Source organism: Nesoenas mayeri (assembly GCF_963082525.1).
Source record: "Nesoenas mayeri genome assembly, chromosome: 2".
NCBI classification, from domain to species: Eukaryota; Metazoa; Chordata; class Aves; order Columbiformes; family Columbidae; genus Nesoenas; species Nesoenas mayeri.
The window spans coordinates 116,485,675-116,508,560 of record NC_137543.1 but is presented as its reverse complement, the minus strand read 5'-3'; the positions used below and the strand labels follow the sequence as shown (position 1 = coordinate 116,508,560).

At 39.5% G+C, this 22,886-nt stretch overlaps 1 protein-coding gene across 1 annotated transcript in view; it reads left to right on the top strand.

The window, feature by feature from the left end:
- Positions 1-22,886, top strand: part of TRAK1 (trafficking kinesin protein 1) — a gene marked incomplete at both ends in the record, with an annotated part of 108,161 nt that overhangs the window by 5,664 nt on the left and 79,611 nt on the right. The window contains one exon of the mRNA XM_080339808.1: positions 17,240-17,532. Coding sequence (XP_080195934.1) covers positions 17,240-17,532 — 293 coding nt within the window. The remainder of the gene's footprint in view (positions 1-17,239; positions 17,533-22,886) is intronic.

Below are 22,886 nucleotides of genomic sequence, written 5' to 3'. Positions count from 1 at the left end.
TTTTGAGTGTTGAGAGCATTGCATTTACCTACAAAATGTCACGTACGTTATTGCATGTTGCTTATAAAGACTTCCAGAGAAACAATCGTGGAAGACTGCTGAAATGCAAACTAAGCATACTTCAGATTATCACCGTCTTTCTGGCATATTCAGATTTTACAGTCAGTGTTGCTTATAGTACAAAAAAATTACATTTTCAATCCAATTTTTTGAGATTGCTTGTAAACTATCTGTCACCTGGGGGGGGAGGAATATACATATTCTCTGTGTAATGGGCATACAGTAAGGGCTTCCCTAACTCAATCAACTGTACTTTTGTCTGCCTCTTTAGTCTCTCTTGGCATCAGACTGAGCTGTGGGGCTGTTACTAGGTCTTCAGAAATGTTTTCCACTGATAATATACATGTCTTTTAGTTGAGAAGCTATTTTTAGCAGTCTGGTTAGACTGTTAGAGTCACTGGGGGACTGGGTCCTGGTGGAGAGCTGTAAAAGGGAGATGTCAATGGTTTGGAATGGGAAGGGAGGGGGAAAAAGGATACCTTTCATTCCCAACTGCTTCGCCTCTTTCTGACTGTTGTTACTTCCTGGTAACTTGTAAAGAAAAGGCACATTTCTCAGGATTGCTAGCTTGTGTTCAGCAGCTAGGAATATGTTATTGAAGAAAAATTGGTGGAACTGTATGGAGGAATTTCCTTTTTCACTGTGGTGATGTTCAAAGGCTGCCTGCATCTCAACAAATAGACACCTTTTAATTAGAGTGAATCTGAGAAGTGCTGCTCTTCACTATGCATTAGTGGAATGGCTCTGACCTGGGGCAGTTTGGATGAAATGGGAGTTATATTAATTTGTACACTTGCTTATATACAAGACTTTTTTCCCTATTGCACGATAACCAGGGAAGAATTATGCAGGTAACAATGCCACTGAAAAAAGAAATTGTTATAAATTGTGGAATCTTTAATTTGACCATTGTACTCAGCTACACCTAGCTTTTTAATATTTAGTTTTTTATATTTTAAAAGAATAAGAGCTTCAATTTGATCTGTTTTATTCACAGAATGATTGTACAAAAAGACAGCTGAGGTAGAAAAAAAACACGAGGGGCTGCTGTTTTAAGTGATGATGTGCTACATTATGGACTTGGGTCAAGAAAGCTGCTGTTTTTTCTTGGTGGCAAAATAACTAGTGAGACTCCCCTAAATACATTGTTATGCTTTCCCTGCTTCTTCCTTCCAACACTTTATTTTTAACATGTGTTTTGTTTTAGTGCTAAGTCAAAGGTCAGGTTAGTGTTTGTCTCTATATGCCTGGCTGAGTAAATGTGGTTTTCTTCACTTCCATGTTTATCTTTGCAAATAAAATCTGCAGGTAGGAAATTTAAAATGGAATTTAAAACTGTTTGAGGCATCTCTAAATGACATACCTGGGAACACAGCCACATAACAGAAACATTTCAGTGATGTGTATTTCATTGCTGTGGGGACACCAAAGATAAAGTAAGGTGTAGACTGTCTGATTTGCTCCAGCATTTCATAAAATAACATTCCATGCAATCAAAGGTTTCCAGGCATGCTGAAGTGAAAGATTAGACCTCTCTCTTTTTACTCTTTACTGTTAGGTTTTATATGTTCTTTCATACAAACTCTTGATGTTGGGGTAGTGTTGTCTACCTGATAGAGGTGTGTGTTTTGTTTGTGTTTGTTTTTTTTTTTTCTTTCCCTTTTCTCTCGACTGAAATTATCTTTTGTAAAGTATATATTTTTCTTCCCTCCAGCCAGTCGGAATCAGTTCATGCTGAATCTCATCTTTCCTCATTTTGACTGGTGGATGTTGGTCCTGCCGAGACCATTGTATGGTGGCTGACTTTTGTGCAACATGTGCAGTCTTGCAGATTTTGTTTGGCTTAATTTGGTGGTGTAACTTCGCCTATGTAGGATGTTTAGCTATAGGAAAATTTTGCATACAGCACTTCAACTTTGTCAGGTCAGATATTTTCTGCCCACTGTTATGTTTGTCATGTAGAATGTGTGATGTATTCTGGGTAAGTTGCAAACTTGGTAAGCTAAAGTTCAGTCTCGTTTTTACAACCGTCTGCAATTTGTCTGAAAAACACTGACCCACAGGAGTTAAAACCTGGTGGCTATGGTGGTGCCCTTTGTCTTGTAGTGAGGGGCACTCATGGTGAATGCAAACTGTCCTCTGGTAGCTAAGCATTAAATATTTGATTTTAAAGACTGATGGTATGCATGTCTCTGTCACTGGGCCTGGGAGCTGTCCTGGGAAACATAAGAATGATGTGGTTGATGTCCTTTCTAGTTGCCTTTTACTTTATGCTGTGAATGACCAGGCAGCACTGTGTAGCTATAATGTACAAACTCTCTTACTATCTTAATCTGTAGTAATATAGTTTACCACTGTATATTACAAAAAACCCCACAATAATCCAAGAACTGATCATTATGGATCAGAACAGATCCATATACCTTTAGTGACATATTTGTGATGCATGACTGCAAAAGCAAGGTTCTTATCTAGTAAGAATACACTTGTGCAAGGGGAAAGAGGAAAACATCTATCTGATCTTGGAAACCTACTGCTGCAGCTAAACACAATACCAAAAAATCATGTGTCCACTCTAGTAGCAAGAAAAAGAGTGGAAGTTGTCAAACACCTTCCTGTTCCATATTGACATGGCTGTATTGAGCATTCATGTGACAGTAGGGTTCTGTAGCAGACTATATGTGTATGCCGTGGTGTTTCTGTGCAGTTTCATGGTATGTCCTGGGAAAACCAGTCTCCTATCTGGCCCTCCTGGCATACTGTGCAACTGACCTTAGCCTAGAAAGTTGTGTATCCAAGTAAGTTGCTGACCTTTTCCTCCTGCTTATTTATAAACCTTGGCGTTTCTGCTGCAGACGGGGTAGGTGGAGTGAGACTGAGGAAGAAGAGGGCATTTCAGCACTTGCTTATCCTGCTAAGAAAGTGGCAGCATGCCTTGCTTGAATTGCACAGACATCCTCTGGGCTCTGGGCAGGGGCTGTGCAGGCAGCTGGTGTGGATTTTGGTGGCTATGGAATCTGGACTGAACAGCAGCTTTGAAGCAAGGGTGGAACTGGAACAAATGGTGGAACTGCAGACTTAAAATGAAAGCATGTGGATCTCTTAAAAGAGCGAGCTCTGGGAAGGTTCTGATGCAGCTTGTCACTATCAAGACATTCATCCCAAAAGGGCTGTGCTAGACTTAGTGCTGCTTAAAAGCTGTCTGCCTTTTAAAACTGTAAGATGTGACTTGTTTTAGCCTTGAGGTATCAGGTGCTGTTGGTGATGATGATGACGGAAGTTTACAAGGGAATTATTGCTAGATCTGAGTCAGGGCAAGTTTCCTGTGCTTCCTGTTTTGGCCATAGAGATTCTAGCCTCATGATGAGTATCAGTAGGATATTTTGATGATGAATTTTTATTTAATAATACAAATGAGGTATGTCCACACTGTTTTTATTCCTGTTTCCATGGTGAGGGACAGGTGTGTGAAAACTGAGCTTCAGTGCTGTGTCCCATGGGACCTTGCAGAGATAAAAGAGCACAGGAAAGAAGAATGGAGTATTATAAAGCAAAAATTTCAAAGTGATAGCAGAATATGTAACAGAGGAGAACAGAAGTTAGTTCTTTGTAGAAATCAGGAATCATGTCTTCTCTGAACCCTGCAGTTGGTACAGTTGAATAAACAGTATGTTTCTGAAAACAGACTCTGGATCCAGAACAGCAAGGGAAGTAGGGGTGGTCTAGTGTGCCTACATCGCTACTCTGCAGGAGCAATAACTACTGTGTTTAATTTCCTGCATCCTGGTATAAGCGATACTGCAGTTTTCTCTTTAGGATACAATCTTGTCTTTGGCTTGAACTGCTGCATGAACTGTTTGAACTGTTATGTTCTTGTGACTGAAAGGATGACCAAGAATTTGTCAAAGATAAAACTGTTTATTGTATGGGGCAATGATGACCTGGTCTGGAGATCTCTACTGCTATTTGTCATGCTTTTTAATGTCATTTCAGCATTTCTTGGTGAAAATTCCATTGGCCCCAAATCCTCAGGCAGATACAGTGTAATATGCCAAGTTAATTTTGCTTAAAGCTTGACTAAATTTAAACCAAAAGCTTTTCCGTATGAATCATAGAAGGAGTTAAATAGGTTGACTTCATTTCAGGGAAGTCAGTACCTATATAGAGTATAAAAGTATTCATCTAAAAATTCTCTCTTCTAGTGATGTGATGTGCGGCCTTTTCCAAGCAAGTTCATTTTTCTCTGTCTGCTGCACTAAGTTGCAAGAAGTGCTCTTCAGGCCTTCTTTAATAGCAAGGAGGGTTTCATATTCTCTCTTGACAGTAAAAGAGATGTGATGAAACTTTGAGGTCTGGTGCTAGAACATACTGGATAGAGAATGTAAAATTAATTAAAGCTAAATAATGAAGTTGGGGGTGTGCAGTCTCAAAGCACTTTTTAGAGTTACTGGCTTCAGCTGTCATATCTTGGCTTCTTTTTACCTCTTTTGGCTCAGGTAAGGGTTTGTGCGTAAAACAAGCAATCTACACAGGGAGTTTACAGAGTAGGTAAGAGGTCCGTTCCTTTCAGGAAATCCTGTGTTTATATTCAGGATTGTACCTGTAGGTCTTGCTTTCCATTTTCCTTGTTGATCTAGAAATTTGAATCTTCCACAAGTCCCTTAACAGAATCTCGCTTCTTCATGCACAAGCAAAAAGTGTGAATGTCTTTGAAACAGTCAGTCAGTTACTTTGACTTTAGTGATACTTTCCAATGGAGTCAATGTTTATCATCTTCTTCCTATGTAACTGTGGATACTGAAAGTCCAGAAAATGTTCCAGCCTTAAATCTGAGTAAATGTTATTTTAAAGGAACTGAGTATTGAGAATTGTAACTTTGCTTGTGATAGAGTATGTAAATGAGTTGAGGAAAATCAATCCAAATTGTGGTTCTGAGCCTGATAGGACCTTTGCTCTGCCAAATTTAGATTGTGGAAAAAACCCATTCTGAAGGAAGACGTTTCTAAGTATCATAATATATTTGTATGGAGAGATGCTGTATTTTGAACTGGGGAGGGAACATTAGTGATTCTTCTATATTTTTTTGGTTGAATTTAAAAGTTCTTCAAATGCTATGTTTTCCAACCTTGTACGCCTACATATTATTCTATGTACTTTCATCTTTACCATGCATCTGTAATATTTTATGAAATTTGTCCAATTCCTCTTATTCCCTGAGCAAGGTTGCTTATGATACTGTAGTGAAAAATTTCAGAGAAAGCTTTGAGAGAAATGTTAGTCTACCAATTAAGTTGTAGAGTATGCACAGAAAAAAAAATCCTCGACATATAGGAATAAAGTTCAACAAAGAACTGTTTCCCCTTGCTGAAAGCTGGCTTGGTTGCTTGCCTGAGGCTGTTGGTATCCTCAGAATGCTTTCTGGCTGCGTGCTGAGATATGAATAAGTCACAAGGCATGCCGATAAGTGGGAAACTGAATTGACTGATTGGTGAGCAGGTCGGCTTGCCTAGTCCCCTTACAGTAGTTTTAGCTCTCCATCACCAGATATTTACAATAGAGCTCATGGGGGGCAGTTTGGTCTCCTACTGTCTGGGCTGTGACTCTAGTTAGTAAGTGAAGTTCAGTGTCCAGTCCTATCTGTTGTGTGCTTTGGAGAATATATATGTGCATACAGGAATTTATCTGAGGATAACTTAAAGAAGCACCATGTTTAAAGGTTAGTGCAATCATTTTCCAGAATCAGTTTCCAGATAGTTTGGAAACATTTGATCTGTCTGTATTGAGTGACTTCACGCTTTTATTTTTGTGATCCTTTGGGGATAGCCACAATGCTGGATTTCAACTTCATTGCATAATTGAGATAGTTTAGTCTGCAAATGAAGCAAGAAAATAGCATGTATTACATTTGATTTGCATTTTTACCCCTTAGCTTGTGCTCTTTTGTAGTTCTCCTTTGTAAGGAGATTTTGTTGTTGTTGGGCTTTTTTTGTTGTTTAAAGACTGTATCATAGTCTTGCTCTTGCCTTGCTCATGTTGATGCCCCTGAAATTTTCTGAAAACTGTTCCAAAATCTTTGCTAGTATGACTTTGACTTTAATGGCACTAAGCCATGGATAATTGGCTCAGTTTCCCAAAATTCCACTGCCTGTTGTTAAGATAAACATTTCTAGGTTCCCAAGAACACAGATGCATGTATATGGTAATACACTGGGTATACAGAGCAACCTTTAAACAGCATATTCTTGTTTTCCTATTTCATTTTTGATGTTTACACACAAACTTCATAAGCAGAAAAATGACTTGACAGAATAATTGTGCCAGTTATTAAACTACAGGATAGCATTTTGAGAAGGGCTATGAGACTTCTCTCTTGTTGTAGCCATTAACTTCTATGGAAGCAGAAGGGAAGCAGTCCTGTGTTGGAATGGTGTGTGTTGGGATGTGACCTTGTTAGTCAGCAGTTCGAGTCTCCGTTACTGGAAGTCCATGTGACCAAGGCTTTGGTATAAGGCCCAGAATTGCTGCTTGTTTAGGAATTTGTAGTCTTTTTATGTTGCTCCTCAGCACTGGTACCTCAAGTGACTTGTAAGGCCCAGATATCCATAAGAGTTGGTTTGACTTTCTCTTTGCCCCCAGTCCAAAGCTTTGGAGAGAGTCTGTGATTATAGAGCTTGTGACAGAGCTGGGTTCAGTTCACTTATGTCCTCTCAAATATACTAGTGTATGGGTGAAAGCATTTTTCCCATACATAACTACTTAAAGACGACAAAATAAAATGGATATGAGGCCCAGGGATGTTAAAAGCCAGTTAAGAAATTGAGGAACAGGTTCTGAGGAACTGTGCACGTTTAGGGTTGTAAGACAACCTTGAAGAGTGAGGGATATTCTCGCTCCATTATGCCAGTTGCTGGAGCACAGGGGAGGCTTGCTACCAGGGATGCTGTGAGCCAGAACACATCTTCTCAGCATCTTACTCAGAGCAGGAATTGGTGACCTGACTGTCCTTGGAGGTCAGCTTCCTAAAAGTAATCTTTTAAATTGCTTCTAGCAGCAATAGCGAACTTTCAGTTCTTACTATCTGCAAAAAAATGGGATGTTTTCTCAACAGATTGGCTTTTGATTTGTTTGGGTGTGTGTTAATATTTATGTGTGTGTTTCATTTTGGGGTTTTTGTGTGTGTGTGGTTTGTGGATTTCTTTTTGTTTGTTTGTTTTTGTGTTTTTCTTTCTTCATCATCTCTTTACTTGATCATTCAACTTGATCCAAAACAATAAACTGTCTGACAGTAAGTGGATCAGGACACAGCATGTATGGTGTGTGGGTTTTTTTTGGGAGGGATGTGTGTTTGGTTTTGTTTGTTTGTTCTAGGGCAGTTTGCGAGGAATTTTTTTCCTTCTGTCAGCTGGCTCCTTTCACCCCTACTCTCACTGTCTCTGCAATAAGAAATAGTAAAGAAAACCAGTGGTCTTAGTTCTGTTAGATGATATTTTGTGTAAATGGTTTCAGAAGGACAGCTATTAAAAATTGAAGTAATGATACTTCTCCAATGCTGTAAAACAGCATTTTAAAAAAATCTAAATTATTCCAACTCTATGTAGACTCTTAAAGGCTTTGTAGAGGGTGGGAAATTCAAAAAATCCCCCTGTAATAAGAGCAAAACATTAACAATAGTAATGCAAAGAAAGATTCAATTTCCTCCTTCCTGCTGCCCTCCTCTGGTTTTAAATCGTGATAAACATCTAGTTTGAGTCAGTGTGGTCTTTATTTAGGGCTACTTTGACTAAAACTTTTGGCCCTAATTTGCTGGCAGTTAGATTAATTGTATTTTTGTTTAAACAGTAGTAGTGTTGGGGGGAACCACCATTCCAGCATGGTCTTTCAGCTGTTTTCACTGGTTTCCCTTGCTATGTAGTATTGTCCTGAGGAAGAAGGTATGGCTTTGCTGGCTGATCAGGGATTTGGCTTGGAATAGTAACATATTTTAATCTGAATATCTTTACCTACTGCATACTATCATAGGCCCCAGCACTGTTCACTAGGGTGGTTGTTTTGCTTGCTTTGTTTTCCCCTTTACCTAGCAGCTGTTTCATGTGTGTCTGATGCCGTTTGTGCCTCTCTGTTCTGCTTCTAGTCAAGAGCTCTTGCTGGTTCTTCTGTAGATAGGAGATGACCTGAGGACTCAAGAGCAGACACAGTGCTGTTACCTCCTCTGCTGATTTTCAGAGAAATTGTGGTCATCCCACAGCTTTTCCCAACTAGTGGAAAAGCAATACCAAGTACTTACCTATCTTTTGAAAGTCTTTGAGGCTTAAGGAGAAATAAAGAAGTGGGGAGTTTCATGTTCTTGTGGTGTGTAACCAAACAACTCTTTGCAGGTTTCTTTCATCACCGTTTCCATACATACTATTTGGGGACCTGCTTTGCTGCTGGTATAACAGTTTCCCCCATGCCTGAATTGTTTGACAAATCTTTGATACTTGCCTTTGTTTTTAGTGGTATGAGAAGATATCCTGGAAGGCAGCATATGTGTTGATGTACTGAAGCTGACATTTGCGTTGTTAAGCTTGTGTATTGGCTGCGTAGGAGGCAGGAGTTCATACATGGCAAATACAACAGCAACCTAATCTCAATTTTTATTTTTATTTTTATTTTATTTTATTTTTAATTTTTAAGTTATTAGATCCTTTCCTTCTCTTCAGTAAGTATTGAACCATGCCCCCTGGACCCATCTTATATTGATCTACTTTAGTGAGCACCTTGCACATGCAGGGGTGTGAACAGAAAGTACGTATTTGAGGTATTTATAGTTTGCAGTGTGATACCTCTGAGCTTTGTTACCTGATGAATCCCTTATTTGACTGCTCACACACTTCTCATACACTCTGTACTAGCTGTGATGGTCAAACAGCTTTTCCTTGCCAAGACAAATACACAGCATGTCTAGCTCAGATCTCCTAGCCAGTAGCGTGATGCATGGCAGGAAGGAGAACTGTGTTCAGGTTTATTTGTTGGGGGAGAGGGAGAGGGGCAGGGAGAGGAGGAGCAGGCATGGAGGGCATGCTTGATGGCCTACATTAAATAAAAGGAAAGAGAGCTGTAAAAAGCTCCCAGTGTAATGCAAGCCTTACAGAAGGAAGAACTATTTATAGGATACTGCAATATTTGCCTCAAGGAACTTTAGAGCAGAGAGGGCAGCGTTACACAAAGCCGGGTGAGAGCACACTTGTGCGCTCACAGCTGGGAAGGTCAAAGCTGGGGCTTGTCTTACAGTGAGATTCCACCCTGCCTTGGCCTGACGGGAGAAGAGGCTGACGGCTCCTTTTGAAGGCCAAATCCTAGTGGTGAGAAACTTTGGTTTGTGGAGAACGGTGGGGTGTTTTTCTTTCTTTCTTTCTTTGGTTATTTATTTGTGATGTTTTGATTTGCATTACTTTTTGGAAAAATATGACTCTATCTTGGTTAATGACTGGTCAAACAAGGTCACAGCAGCAACTTTAGGGGACCCTGGGAGTAAGGTTTTATGCTTTACATGTTTACACTGTTACTTAAGGATCTTTTTGGTTATTGCTGCTGTTACTCTAGCTTTTGTTCTCTAGTGGTGACTCTTTTAGTCTAAATGATGTTGCCATGCCACTGGCAGTTTGCCATGTGGTGTTCTGGTTTTAGATGTATTCATCTGCTTAATACTTGTTGATTATGCGGCTTCATAAAAAATTATTCTAGAAACCGTCATCTCTAACTCCAAAACATTCTTTAATGCTTTTATAGGCAGAAAAGCCCCTCATTCGGGAGGCATATACTGAGAAGATCCTTCATAGCATGTAACATAACTACTGCGTATTGGTACTTCTCTGAAAAGATTGCATCTGGCCAGGCCAAGGAGTTCCTAATCACATTATGAAGAAAAGAAAATAGAGGAGGAAAAAAAAATGTTGGCACGGACTATAGTTTAAATGTAATAAAAGGCTTGAGTAAAAGGGTCTGCGACGTTGTGGTAGCAGCCAGCTACAAAAGCGGTTAAGAAAGTGAGGCAGTGTTTCCTCCAAGGTAGTCTGGGGAAGTTGTTTGATTAAAAAGTTCTTAAATGTTTTTAAAACTTTGGATAAGGATGTAGTTTAGAGTTGTCCAAGTTACTTGTCTCTTTAATTTGCTGTAAAAATAGTGGAACTCTTCTAACATGTGACATACCATAGTTGTTTTTATGTAAAGTGTTTGAAGGTAAATAAACTGCTTGTCACACTCTGTCATTCCTCTATGGCACTTTGACTGTTTATTTCCCTCTAGTTAGGACTTTAACTGAGCAATCAGCATTCTACATATTTAAAAGCTAGCTCCTCAGTGGAAAATAAAACCCCATGGTTTATAAGAGGTCATGTAATACAGGGCAAGTTTAAAACAACTTGATAAATTATTTGGGATCAAATTCAGTCTCTATCTAAAAGTTAAATAGTGATTATATATGTGGGTGTGTGTAAAAGCCAGACCTATTGCAAATGGTTTCTTTATGGTCTGACAGAGTGTGTTTAAATGGCTATAGGCATCTTGACTGGCTTTTGAGCCCACCCACTCAGTGAAGAAACTGTTTTCAAGTTTTAAAAAATGCAAACTTTTGTAGATGCAAAATGAAATAAGCAAGTTGAATGCTTGAAGCAAGTCTTAAGATGCTTTGATCAATTCAGTAATTATTTTCCAAAACACAGATTGAAGGCTGTATTCTGAATTACCGAGAGTAGGCCAGCATGTTAGTCTGTTTAGCAGATTAGACAGACATATAAACTGGCTTTGATTTGCTTCAGTGTCTACATGGGATATTTTGCATCTGGAGGAAGTTTTTCATGTAAATAAAAAGTTCGAGGGTTTTTTTAAAAGAATTTAGTAAAACTTAGAAGACTTAGTAAAATAAAGGTGTTTAGTGGATTTACAAAATGATGTACAAATCAGGGAAGAACGTTTCTAGTAGGACTCTTGCAAGTACATTAAAGGGAGGAATTTGCACACCATGAAACCCTTTGAAGTGTTTAACCATCAGTTAGTAGTTAGTAAATGAGAATAAGTAAACTAGTAAATGAAAATACAGGATCAGAACTCTGTAGCTCCAGGCAGATGCTGAGAGTGGGAATCTCTCTCAATCCCTTGGTATTCTGAGGTTCTGTCTAAATTAGCAAATATTTTGGTCAGTAGGGTTAGATGAGTAGATCAAAGTTGTTAGCACTGAAGCTTCTTAAATCTTCATTACTGATTTGGGTGGTTTGCTGTAGATTAGATTTAGATTGGCACCTTGGGCTGAACATCCCAATTATCTGTGCAGTTTGAATCTTTCTGAAAGAGAAAGATGTCATAGGTAATTGCCAGGTGACCTTGCAGTGATGTAGCCCACAGGGTTATTTGAAGTCTCATGTCCATGTTTGGCAGCAGGTTGCATTTGAAGTGCATTGTGCAGCAGAGTTTTCAGGTTCTCTTACTCAGAAGGGAATTGATTGTTCATGTGCACTGTAGTTGTTCTGAAGGTAGCTCACAGTGAATGGCTTTACTTTAAGACTGTATTGCTGCTCTGAACCAAATAGTTAAATTAAGTATGATAGTATGCATAGCAACAGCATGACCTGGTAGAAAGGGAAAGGCTACCATTGGAAGCACTAGAAAGATGGTTTTTGCCTCTGTTAGGGAAGTTTTTATTTAAATTCACAGATGTTTGCAGTGGTTAAGCTGCCATTTTTGACTAATTTAGGAAAGTATTATTTGAAGCACAAAATATGAACTAGAAAGATAACTAAAAATTGTTCAAAGCTTAAAAATCACCACAGGGTGCAGCCTGCAGCTCTTGGGTAGCAGGTTATTTATAGGAGTTCCAGACATTTTGCGACTATGCTAAATTGCTGTTACTGCAGTCGAGGATGGTGATGAAAATAATGTTACAAGATTACAAATGTACTGGTTAGCATTACTGAGCTTTGGGTAGGCACATAAGTGAAGATGTGACGCGTCTTACTGCTTTTGAGGGAGGAAGAAGAGTTAACTCGTTTGTATGTCTTTAGATTCACAGTTGTGTTTAATCCTGAATGCAGAAAAACTTAGATGACTGTGAAACAGCAAGTGGTTTATTTGCATTTTTATGAAATGTGTGGTGTATGAAGCTCAACCCTCTCCTCCCAAAACACATTGCAAACAAACAACAAACTTTTTTTTTTTTTAAAGGCCAAGAACCCAGAAATGGCTGATATGGAGATGTTTTTTTTTTTCCTTTATCTCAAAACCCTAAAATATTGGCTGTTGTCTGATGTAAATGTGTTTGTTAGGCCTAGATACTTACAGCTGTATGACTTTTTTTTAAGTGGAGTACAATACTGGCTAACCGTAACTCAATTTTGACCTGGCTTTTGTGATCTGGGCTGCCAGAGGTACACTGCCATCAGTACCCAAGGTACTACTTGATTGTCCTAGTTGCACTGCAGCCATAGTCCAAACTATTGTGTAGATGTACTGTTAGATTACAGTGGTGTTTGGTGACATCCTGCTTTAACCCCAGCTGGCAACTATGCCCCACGCAGCCACTCGCTCACTACCTCCTGGTGGGATGGGGGTGAGACTCCAAAGTGAAAAAACTCATGAGCTGAGATACAGATAATTTAATAAGTAAAGTAAAAGCTGCACACAAGCAAAGCAAAACAAGGGATTCTTACATCACTTCCTATGAGCAGGCAGGTGTTCAGCCATCTCCAGGAAAGCCAGGCCCCATCACACATAACCATTGCTTGGGAAGACAAACACCATCACTCCAAAAGTCCCCCATTCCTTCTTTCCCCAGCTGTATATGCTGAGCATGATGTCATATAGTCTGGAATATCCCTTTGGTCAGTTGTTCTGTCTGTGTCCCCTCCCAGCTTCTTGTACACGCCCAGCCTACTCACTGGTGGGAGGGTGTGAGGAGCTGAAAAGTCCTTCTCTGTTTAGAAACAACCAAAACATCAGTGTGTTATCAACATTATTTTCATGCTAAATCCAGAACTGAGCACTACAGGAAGAAAATTAACTCTATCCCAGCTGAAACAAGGACAGGTGTATATAGAATTTAAGCTCTTTATCTAGCAATCACACAAACACTGTATTATAAGCATTTGTTGAGTTAAACCAATATCTGGCTCTTGTGCAGAGGAAGCGTGCGTGAGCAAGTCTTTGTGCTTGTGTCATTGCTCTTACAAAGGGCAAGTTTTGAATGAGTGCCTTTCAACAAGGAGCTTGCAAATAAGAGATTTTTTTTTTTTTCCCAAAAAAAAAATATGACCTGCTTAAAAACATTTAGGTGATAAACTTAAGAGAATTGTGCTCTTTTTGTGAACAGTTTTGCACTGAAGAATTAAGTTCAAACATTCCAAATTAAATATTTCTTTAGACCTGGATCTGTTGATTGGCCCCAGACTGTCATTGTATTTAGACTGGTAGAAATGGTGCAATACAGCCACTGAGGCAAAAGCTGAATGATGTTGTATTAGGTAGAAAAGAATTACTTAAATCTTGTGTGCAGGGTGGTGTTGACATTATAGGGTAGAAAGAATGACATGCACAGTATTTTCATCAAGAAAATTCATCTGATTATAAAATTTTGTACTTGTTTGAGAAGGAATAAGTAGGAAACACTGTAATAACAATGTGTATGGTGTTCTCCTTTTGAATACTGTATATGCAGGTGAGACTGACTAAAGAATAATATTAATGTTTCATTTTTCATGGTTAGAGTAGCTACAGTGTATATTTCTCTTCATGGCTGTTTTGGCAATCTGGCAAATACTTCTCAGCTGTAATTTGTTTTTCTTTTCTGCAATGGTAAGATGGAAGTTTAAAGGCAAAATGTGTGCCCCTGGATTAGGTGGTAACTTTTGCCTTGCAAGAGAGGCCATGCAAATAGTACCTCTATGGGTCTGATAGGGGCTGAACAACCTTTTCCCACTGTGTATCTGGAAATTGAGGATATTAAATAAGTCTGAAAGAGAGTAGACATACACATTTATGCCTGCTTTCTTTGCTTTGTGATACAAGGTTTTAAGATCAAGGCAAATTCTTTTCCTTAATCCAGAACTTGACTTTCTGATTTCACATGGGTTTCTGCAGTAGACCGGGCAGACTGACTTGTGAGGTTTTTTGAGGGGTGGGTTTTGTTGCTTGTTTGTTTTTCAAGCTCTATTTGTTTATAGTTTCTATAACTGCTAACGGTGACACAGCTTGTGTGAAGGAAGATCATGGATGACTTTTTGTTTTTGAATGCGTGTGTTCTCTATACTTCCTCGTTCTTACCAGTTACAAGGCAGCAGCTGTTAGAGTGTGGTTTACTGCCGGGGGAAGAACTGGTTCCATGGTATCTCACTGGGGTGAATGAATGTTAAGCTGGGCAAAAGTATTTTTGGTGAGGAGTGTATGGGAAATCAAGTGATGAATGAGTAAAGATGATCAGAGATGTCAGTTCTTAGAATCATTTTAGTTGGAAGAGACCCTCAAAATCGAGTCCAACTATAACCTAACCCTAGCACTAAACCATGTCCCTAAGAACCTTGTCCAAATACATTTTGAAAACCTCCAGGGATGATGACTCCACCACTTCCTTGGGCAGCCAGTTCCAACGCCTGACAACCCTTTCATTTTTGTGAAGAAATGTTTCCTAATATCCAATCTGAACCTTCCCTGGAGCAACTTGAGGCTATCTCCTCTTGTCCTATCACTTTCTACTCAGGAGACCAACTCCCTCCATGTTGCAACCTCCTTTCAGGTATTGTAGAGAGCAATAAGGTCTCCCCTCAGCCTCCTTTTCTCCAGGTTAAACATCCCCAGTTCTCTCAGCTGCTCCTCCATGTTGAATGTCAATGTGTCCAGAAAAGATAAAAGATCTCAGATTCCCAAAACTTACTGGAAGACTTTTCCATGCTGGCCACACTGCGGTTATCAGTATTACCTGGTTTGGGAGTGGTGGTGAGTTGCTGACTGCCTGCAGTCGCTAAGGCAGGACATGGGGAGGAGGGCAAGGAGAGCTGAAGAGTGCTATTTGTACTTTCAGGTACTTATTCCCAGGCATGCCCTTGATCATAACAGACTTATCTAACAGTTTCTCAAAACAAATGTGATTCACACGTATGTGGTATTAACTAGAGCAAAATGAAGCCCCTTTAATCTGTCAGGCTCTTTATTTCCAGTATGTTTTCTTGCTTATGCCTTAAGCTGTTTCTATCTTCAATGCAGAGGGGAAACAAAGATTTGCATTTGGATTCCAACTTCATTTGATGACCTATTTCTAATATCAGTAGCCTCCCTCTTGTTATTCCTAAAAAGCCACTTGAAAGGGGACCATTTACAAAATAAGCAGTATAAGTGACCGCATTGTTCTTTTCTATGTGTACTGTGATAGTGCAGGAATAATGGTTGCTCTGCAGGGGAACTGTAAGTTCTGTTAAAGCACTTGAGTGAAACTTGGGCTTTCTGCACCTGCACTGTAGAGTACCATTTGTATGAGAGTATGGTATCATAAATTTATGATTTGATTTAATCATTTCCTGTAGCTATTATGAATAATACAAAATACAGATTTTGAGCCTCTCAGTAGGAGAGCTATTTCCAGGGTAAGTGATACCATGCAGAAATACAAAAGTGTGGAATTCAGGAAGACTTAATGAAACATCAGTTTGTGTACTGAGGAGGTTTTTTCCCGCAGAGTTATTAACATTGCCCGTCCATTTTCCAGTAGTGGTCTTCTGACTTCAGTGTAAACAAGTCCTTGTTGAGACCCTCTGAAAGGAGGAGAGAACTTTCCTTTTTTTTGTTCTTATGCCTGTGGTGAAAGGGGAAAAACAGTTTGAGGTTTCTCTGAAGTTTACTCCCAGAACATCTAGAATGCATAATCTGTATCTTGACAGAGGCTTGAGTCTTGCAATGAGATTCTAGAAATAGTGTCATGCTTTGGTGAAGCAATAATGTTATTTACTAGAAATGCCAGAATTCGGAGTATAACTTTTAACAGCAAATTAAGATTATCTGGACATATTCCTAGAGATTATAGAGAATCTTTTTCATAGGATTCTCTAGAAAACTTTTGTTTCTGTTTCTCAATGAACATAGCATGTTCTGTTGCTGTATTTGCATATTGAGTTGTATCCACACCTGCTTGCACACTGCTGTGTTTGTATCCTCCGACTGCCTTTACGGTTTTCCTGTGCAGTCGGGGTGTTCTTGTGTGGCCTGTTCCTCAGCTGTTGCTTTTGCCTTGTAACTAGTACACATATAAAGTCTTTTTTTCCTGCCTTTTAGGTCCTTTCCCTAGTCTCATTTTCTGCAGTCTCATGATTGTATTTTCATTTCCTAACAGTAATGAGCATTTACATCTTCTCTTACACTGATAATCACGAAAAGTGGTACCCTACCACCAATTACTGCAGTGCCTTTAGCTCCTTATCCAAGTGGTTCAGTGAAGCTTTTGGCTGGGCAATGTTCTTCTTCATTCCTTCTCTGGCTGATTTGATCTTACTGAGGGTATTAGTGTCTATCTTTAAAAGATTTTTTTTTTTCCCTGTTTTCTGCTTCCCAGTGCTTCAGCCCCAGTAAGGAGACACCCCCTTAACCCAGTGCGTCTTGATTTCTGTTTCCTGAGCAAAGCTGCCAGCTGGCAGTCTGACAGACAAGGGCTGGGCTGTGCAGGGTGGTCCAGTGGAGAGGATAAGCCTAGCAGTGTTACAGTATAAGCTCCTAATCATTTCTATGTTGTTTGGCATCAGTCAATTTCAAATGATGATGTTATTAAAATATCAATAAATGAGCCAATGAGGTGCAGTCTGTGTGCATGGTGTTGCTCATGCAGCAAACTGGGTTACATAGAGCTTTCCCTTGGCCGACGTGAGAGAAAGATAGTTGGTGAATGAGCCAAGGTGGACGGACTGTGCTTACCCCAAGTTGCGTTAGGCAAAAATCTGGATGTTTAATCAGTCATTAACAAATAACACTGTACAAGGAATAGCACTTTCCTACTTGACATGCTTGTGCAAAGTGCAGAGGTAGGCAACTGCTCTGTGAAGACTGTTTGGTTTTTAGTATTTGCGGAATTTGTCAGGTTAAACTAATGCTTAAAGAAAAGAAAATTATCTATTCTGATTCATGCTGTTTGGAATGGCTTGAATTGAGCATTTGTTTCTTTTGTGTTTTGCAGACTTCTTGAAGCCAACTCCAGCAAAGGGAAAGAGTTCTGTTTCTGCCAACCAGACCCAGTCTCCAGTGCTGGTCCCCCTGATGGCAGTTTGTACAGCCCTGTGAAACCTGCCAAGCTGGACGCCACAGCTTTGCACGACTGCACTTTGGCCGCCACTGTGCCTCCTTCCGAGCTGTCGAATCATGCAGTCCTAGCCTGTCCCACAGGCATTCATGAAGAGCACTATGTAAGTGAAGCAGTGGAAGATGATGTGCCAGACTACAGAGAGTACAGAGATGCCTGCACCATTACTGGTAAGCAGTCAAATCTTTTATCTCTGAAAGAATATGGAAATGTATAGTTAAGGTTGTGTTCTTAAGCTGTTGCTGAGATACCTGATTCATGGACAATGCTGCTACTGTTCTGCACATCTTTTTCCTGTTTAAGAATTGATTTCACAAGTATCTGGATTTTCAATGAAAGCACTGTGTAAGGTTTAAGGCTCTTGCAAACAGGCTTTACTGAACTAGAATACTATACTTAAGTGCTTGAAGTTGGTTTGGAAAATAAATCAACAGCAAGTCAGGAACAAGAGGAAGGAAATACTGCAGCTTAAAATTATGGAATAGTTGTTCTGATATTCAACATAATTTAGATTCATATGTTGATATGAGAACCACTTTTTGGGAGAAAGGAGTGGGAAAAAAGAGTATGTTACATGTTTTGACTGTACATATTTTTGATTTTCAAAACCATTCAATTTTTGTTGCATTATTTCTGGAACTATTAATGTATAAGGAACAGCTGCTTCAACATCCTTGTATGAAAGGTTAAATGCCTTTTTATCATAGAGTTCATACAAATAAATGGAATATGTGTTTAAGTGTGGTATTTTAAATAGAATTAGATTTTTAGTCATGGAGTCAGCTGACCCAATTTCTTCGTGTTTGAATAATCTCAGTAATTCAGTTTAGTCATGGATATGGCCATGAAATGACAGGCAGTTTCCATTGCAAATGCATGATTTTTTTGGTGAGTTATGCGGCTTCTTTTAGCTTAAAGTGACCTCAGCAGTTCCAAGGTCTTTTGGGAATGTTTGAGGAGTCAGCTGAGTTTTTGGAGGGACAAATGAGAGGGCTGATGAAAAAAAGAAATAAGGCTGGAGTACTTATAATAGACTGCAATGTACCTTTAACCTTAGTTACTTCCAGCCATTTCTAGAATTGTCTGTACATCAGAGGACTAGTTAATGGTGACCATCAGCAGATACTTTCATAGTATGCCTTAACTTAGCTCAGCCCAACTGCTATGTAGTAGTTAATGGTTGATATTTTGAAAAAAGAAAATGAAAAGAAGGGGAGAGATGTTCTGCATGTGTCTGTCTCTATTCCCTTGAGAAGAGAAAGCAGCAGGCTTAATACTGAAGTCACTTTCAGAAATAAATGTTTTGTTAACAGAAACCAACTCCCCATCCCTCCTCCCTTGTATTCATGGGTTTAGAGCTCGTTTATAAACTGATCACTCTTGACTGCCCGTTAGGTATTTGCTTGGTAGGTAAACTAGAAACTCTTCGCATTATATAGGTGCATTCCTGCTAGCATGTTTTGAAGATTTTGTTTAGGTTTCACTGACAGGTTGATACTCTTTACACTTTAAAACTATTTAGTGGGAAAGAAATTGCTCATATCAAGTCTGGATATACTATAATTTTTCTTCCGATGTCAAGCCTCGACTCATCCAAGAGCAGACGTCTTCAAATTCAGCAAACAGGGTAATCTATTTTCTTTTATTCCAAGATTAACACCTAGAGCCTGTTGTAAAAGTCATCTGGAAAAGTTTTTGTAAATAAAAGGCTTGAACATAGTTAAGAAAAGAACTGGGAAATTGAGTCACAGTGGAACTGGGAAATTGAGTCACAGTGCTGTGTGGTGATGCTTTCTGAAACATAATCAGCTAATTGTAATAGAATTGCAGTCGACTCTGATACAATTTAAGCCTAAGAACCAATTATCTGATATGCTTTTTTTGCTATTTAACTTTGAAGAAGGCCATTGGTGCTCAAAGAATTTTAAATTCTTGATGCTGGCTTTTTTTTCTCTTTTCTTCTTCCCTATTCTGTTTGCTGGCAGTAGAGGGGCACTTTGGCATGCCCTGTCAGCAGCACGGTCCTTCCTGCTGGGAGCAGATGCAGTGCACCTGAGGGTGAATTGCACATCCTGATTGTGCTAAGCATGTTTGCTTGGATACAGGGTTGCCTTAAACATTTCCTGTCCCCAGACCATCCCAAAATTGTACTTGTGCAGTTTTCTGTGGGAGTGCAGCTGGAGGTATTTTAGGCAACTGGTCAGGGTACGATCCCTCCCCTGCTTTTGTGGCAGAGGGATACTTTTCAGCTAGGTCACACCTCTGATCTGTTCTACCCTGTGGCCTAAACACAGCTATGTTGGCATAACCAAAGCAATGAGCACTGCAGGGGTGACTCTGGATGATGAAAAGAAAAGTGAGATGAAAAGCTTCCTTAAGCCAGTGCTACCTCTGAGTTGGGGACAGCACTCTGAAAAACTTCTTCTTTCCCACTGAATTTGACAGTAAAGCAATCCAAAATGCATAGTTGCTGCAACTGAAGTGCATGTGTAGGAAAAAACAAACCACAAAACCAAAAAAACCCCAAACAAAGAAAAACATCACACACAAAAACCAAACCACACACACAAAAAACCCAGCAACCAGACAAAAACATGTTACTGGTAGAGCAGGTGTTTTCTTAATTCTAGTAGTGTTAAAACTGAAAATGGATTCAGTAGTTTTTTTTTCCGTAGTAGGGTTTTTTTGTTGGTTTTGGTTTGGGTTTTTTTAAGCAAAATTTAAGAGAAAAATTCAATGTAGGCTGACTGACGGAGTTTCCACTGCTATTCCTTGTGGAGCTCCTATGCGTAAATGGGCAGAAGGAAACTCGAGTCCTGAGGTTGGTGGACAGTGGGGCAGCATGGTATGACATGGAAGTGGCACTCAGCAACTATGTGTGTGAGACACCATCTTCTTGTCTCCCCCTTTTTTTTTCCTTTAACCTCTCCGTGCTGCCATTCGAGCGTGTAAAGATAAGAATACGGATGTAGCACCATCTAGTGTTCTTTTTGCTAGAAAGGGAATCAAAGTGCTTTTAAAGGTGTTTATGCCTTTCCTGTAATTGCAGTGCAGATGCAGATACTTCCAGTCTGGCGTTGATGGAAACAGCAACAGGGACTCGGGGCATGCTTCTCTAATACCTCCCAATTTTTGTAAAACAGGAAGGGATGTAATCTTTACATGATAAAGCAGAGTATCACTAAGTTGCTTAATAGCCCCAATTCTGTAAATTATAAAAGCCTGTTAGTCTATTTGCCTTTTTTCCTTGTTCATCAGCTGCTGTCAGACAAATCCTGTCCTTCTGGTAATGAAGAGTACAGTGGGAATGGAAATCTGAAATACCACTGGGGTATAGATTTACTTCTGTGACAGATGTCTGGCTGCCAGAGTGTTTTTGTGGGGTTGCTTTTGTTTGGTTTGTTGGGTTTTTTTTTCTTTTTTTTTTTTCTTTGTTCATCTCAAATATGCATAACAGTAAGTTAATGTTCAGTCTGCTTTTGTATTTCTGAAGACTTGCTATTGCAATGATTTTGGCATGATATACTTTAATTCAAGAGCTAACTGCTTAATATGCCATGTAGGTTTCCTTCATCCTTCTCTGGAAAAGGAGAGAATGAATGGACTGTGATTGCCTAGCTCCTTCATTAGTTTGCATGATTAATTTGTTTATTATACTCATTACTCTTTCTGAATGCATGTAGGAATGTGTTTTCTGGCCGTCACGTTCTGGCCAATTTTCTAAAGGTTCTTTGGAAATTCTTTGTGATGATAACCTGTTCTGTGTCTTATTTTGTTTGTAGTTAACATAGGTTGATTTTTATTTTTATTTTTTTTTTTAAATGAAGTTACATCACTGTATGAGTCAAACCATGAAATCCCTGTTTTTCTCAGCTGGGACATATCTCTGAGAAGAGTTGGTATAGTTTTGCCTTGCAGGTAGTGTAACTTCTACCTTGTTGCACTGGCTGCATCCAGATAAACCAATTTTTTCTTGCTCTCAAGCCTCACACAATCTCTGAGCAACGAAGACATTTGGGTGCAGAAGGTCTACCTCGGATTTTTGCCCTGCCTTTATTGTTATTGAGGCTTTAATTATGTTCTTGCGAAACAGAGCTTCTGTTCTCTTCCATCAAATGTTACCACTCTTTATGGTAATGTCAGGCAACTTTGACTGCCTGATCCTAGAGATAACCAATGTAATTCTCACCCTTTTTCCTGTAGTCACTTAATTTTAAAGGGCATGCATAGGGCCTGCAGAGGGCCTTTCATTCGAGTTCTGCCATGGCCCTCACCCAAAAATGCGTGTCTTTGTTTGAAATGCTGAATTTCTGTTCTTTTTGTTCCGAGTCTGAGAAAGCATGACTGCCTCAAGGTAACTCCTTAAGGATTTTGGTAACAGAAGTTGTTACTAGAATGCTTTACTCATGTTACGCTGGAGATGGGAAAATACCAAATCTGTGGCTGTCTTGTTTTAGGTGTGTGAGATACCACCAGACCATGGGAGCTTAGCGTTCTGAGAATATTGAACAGGGTGCTCTGGTTGTGCTTGGTCCCTGTTACATGGGTGGCTGTCCTCCAAGCACTGAACGGTTACAAAAATGTTGATAAAGTAATAATAGTTTTGAATTTCTTCCCTCTATTTGAACCTCTTGAGTTCTGTTGTGGTTACCTTTCTCTTTTAGTAGTTGTTCTCTACATCAGAAACTTGCTTCAGCACTTCCTTCTTTTTCAGTTCCCCTTTGGGGGTGGTACTTTAATGCTTTTCTCAGTTTTCTTGGTATGAGAGAAGAGGTGTAAGATGTTGCTTGGTTGAGCTGGAGCTCAAATAAAGAACGTAAGAAATGTTCTGCTGGATGGGACCAGTTGGGTCAGGACTGTGTTTCTAACTCCAGCAACAGCAGATTCTGGGTTTGGAGAGCATGTGCAGAGCCATTTGCAGTAGTTTATTCTCGGCATAAGTACCACCATCACGCAGAACTCTTTTACTAGGGAACTGTTAAGTTCTTTTATTGTCTACTTAGCGTTGAACCCTCTCCGTGACTTTGTATAAAACCTTTTTGAATCTGCTGATTGTGTTACCATGCAAGTTCATGGTTTTTATTGGTTATGTGCAGCAGTACTTACACCAGTCTCCCACTGGTTTCTACCAGTAGTTGTTTTTCTAGTTATGCAGGATTTTCTGAATATTGGTTCTTCATTCCCCTTATGATTTCATCATTATGATTTTGAAAAGCCTCCATTTTCACACTCGAACCTTGTGTCCCAACTTTGTTAGTCTCTCCTTTAAAACTTTGAGAATGTGTGCTCTTACCTCAGGCTATTTACTTTGCTCTTACTGTCATCAATCTCATCCCATAAGCTTGATCTGATTAAGGTCTTTTCCCGCTTGTCTTTCCTGCAGCTTTCTACAAGCAGCTATTGCTAAATTCTGAGTACTCATTCTTTCTTTAAAACATGCCAGAAGTGCTGGTCCTGTGAACATGAGATAGCTCCCTCAGCATGACTGGAACTATTCCATGAGTCTGACTTCATTTCTGTCTAG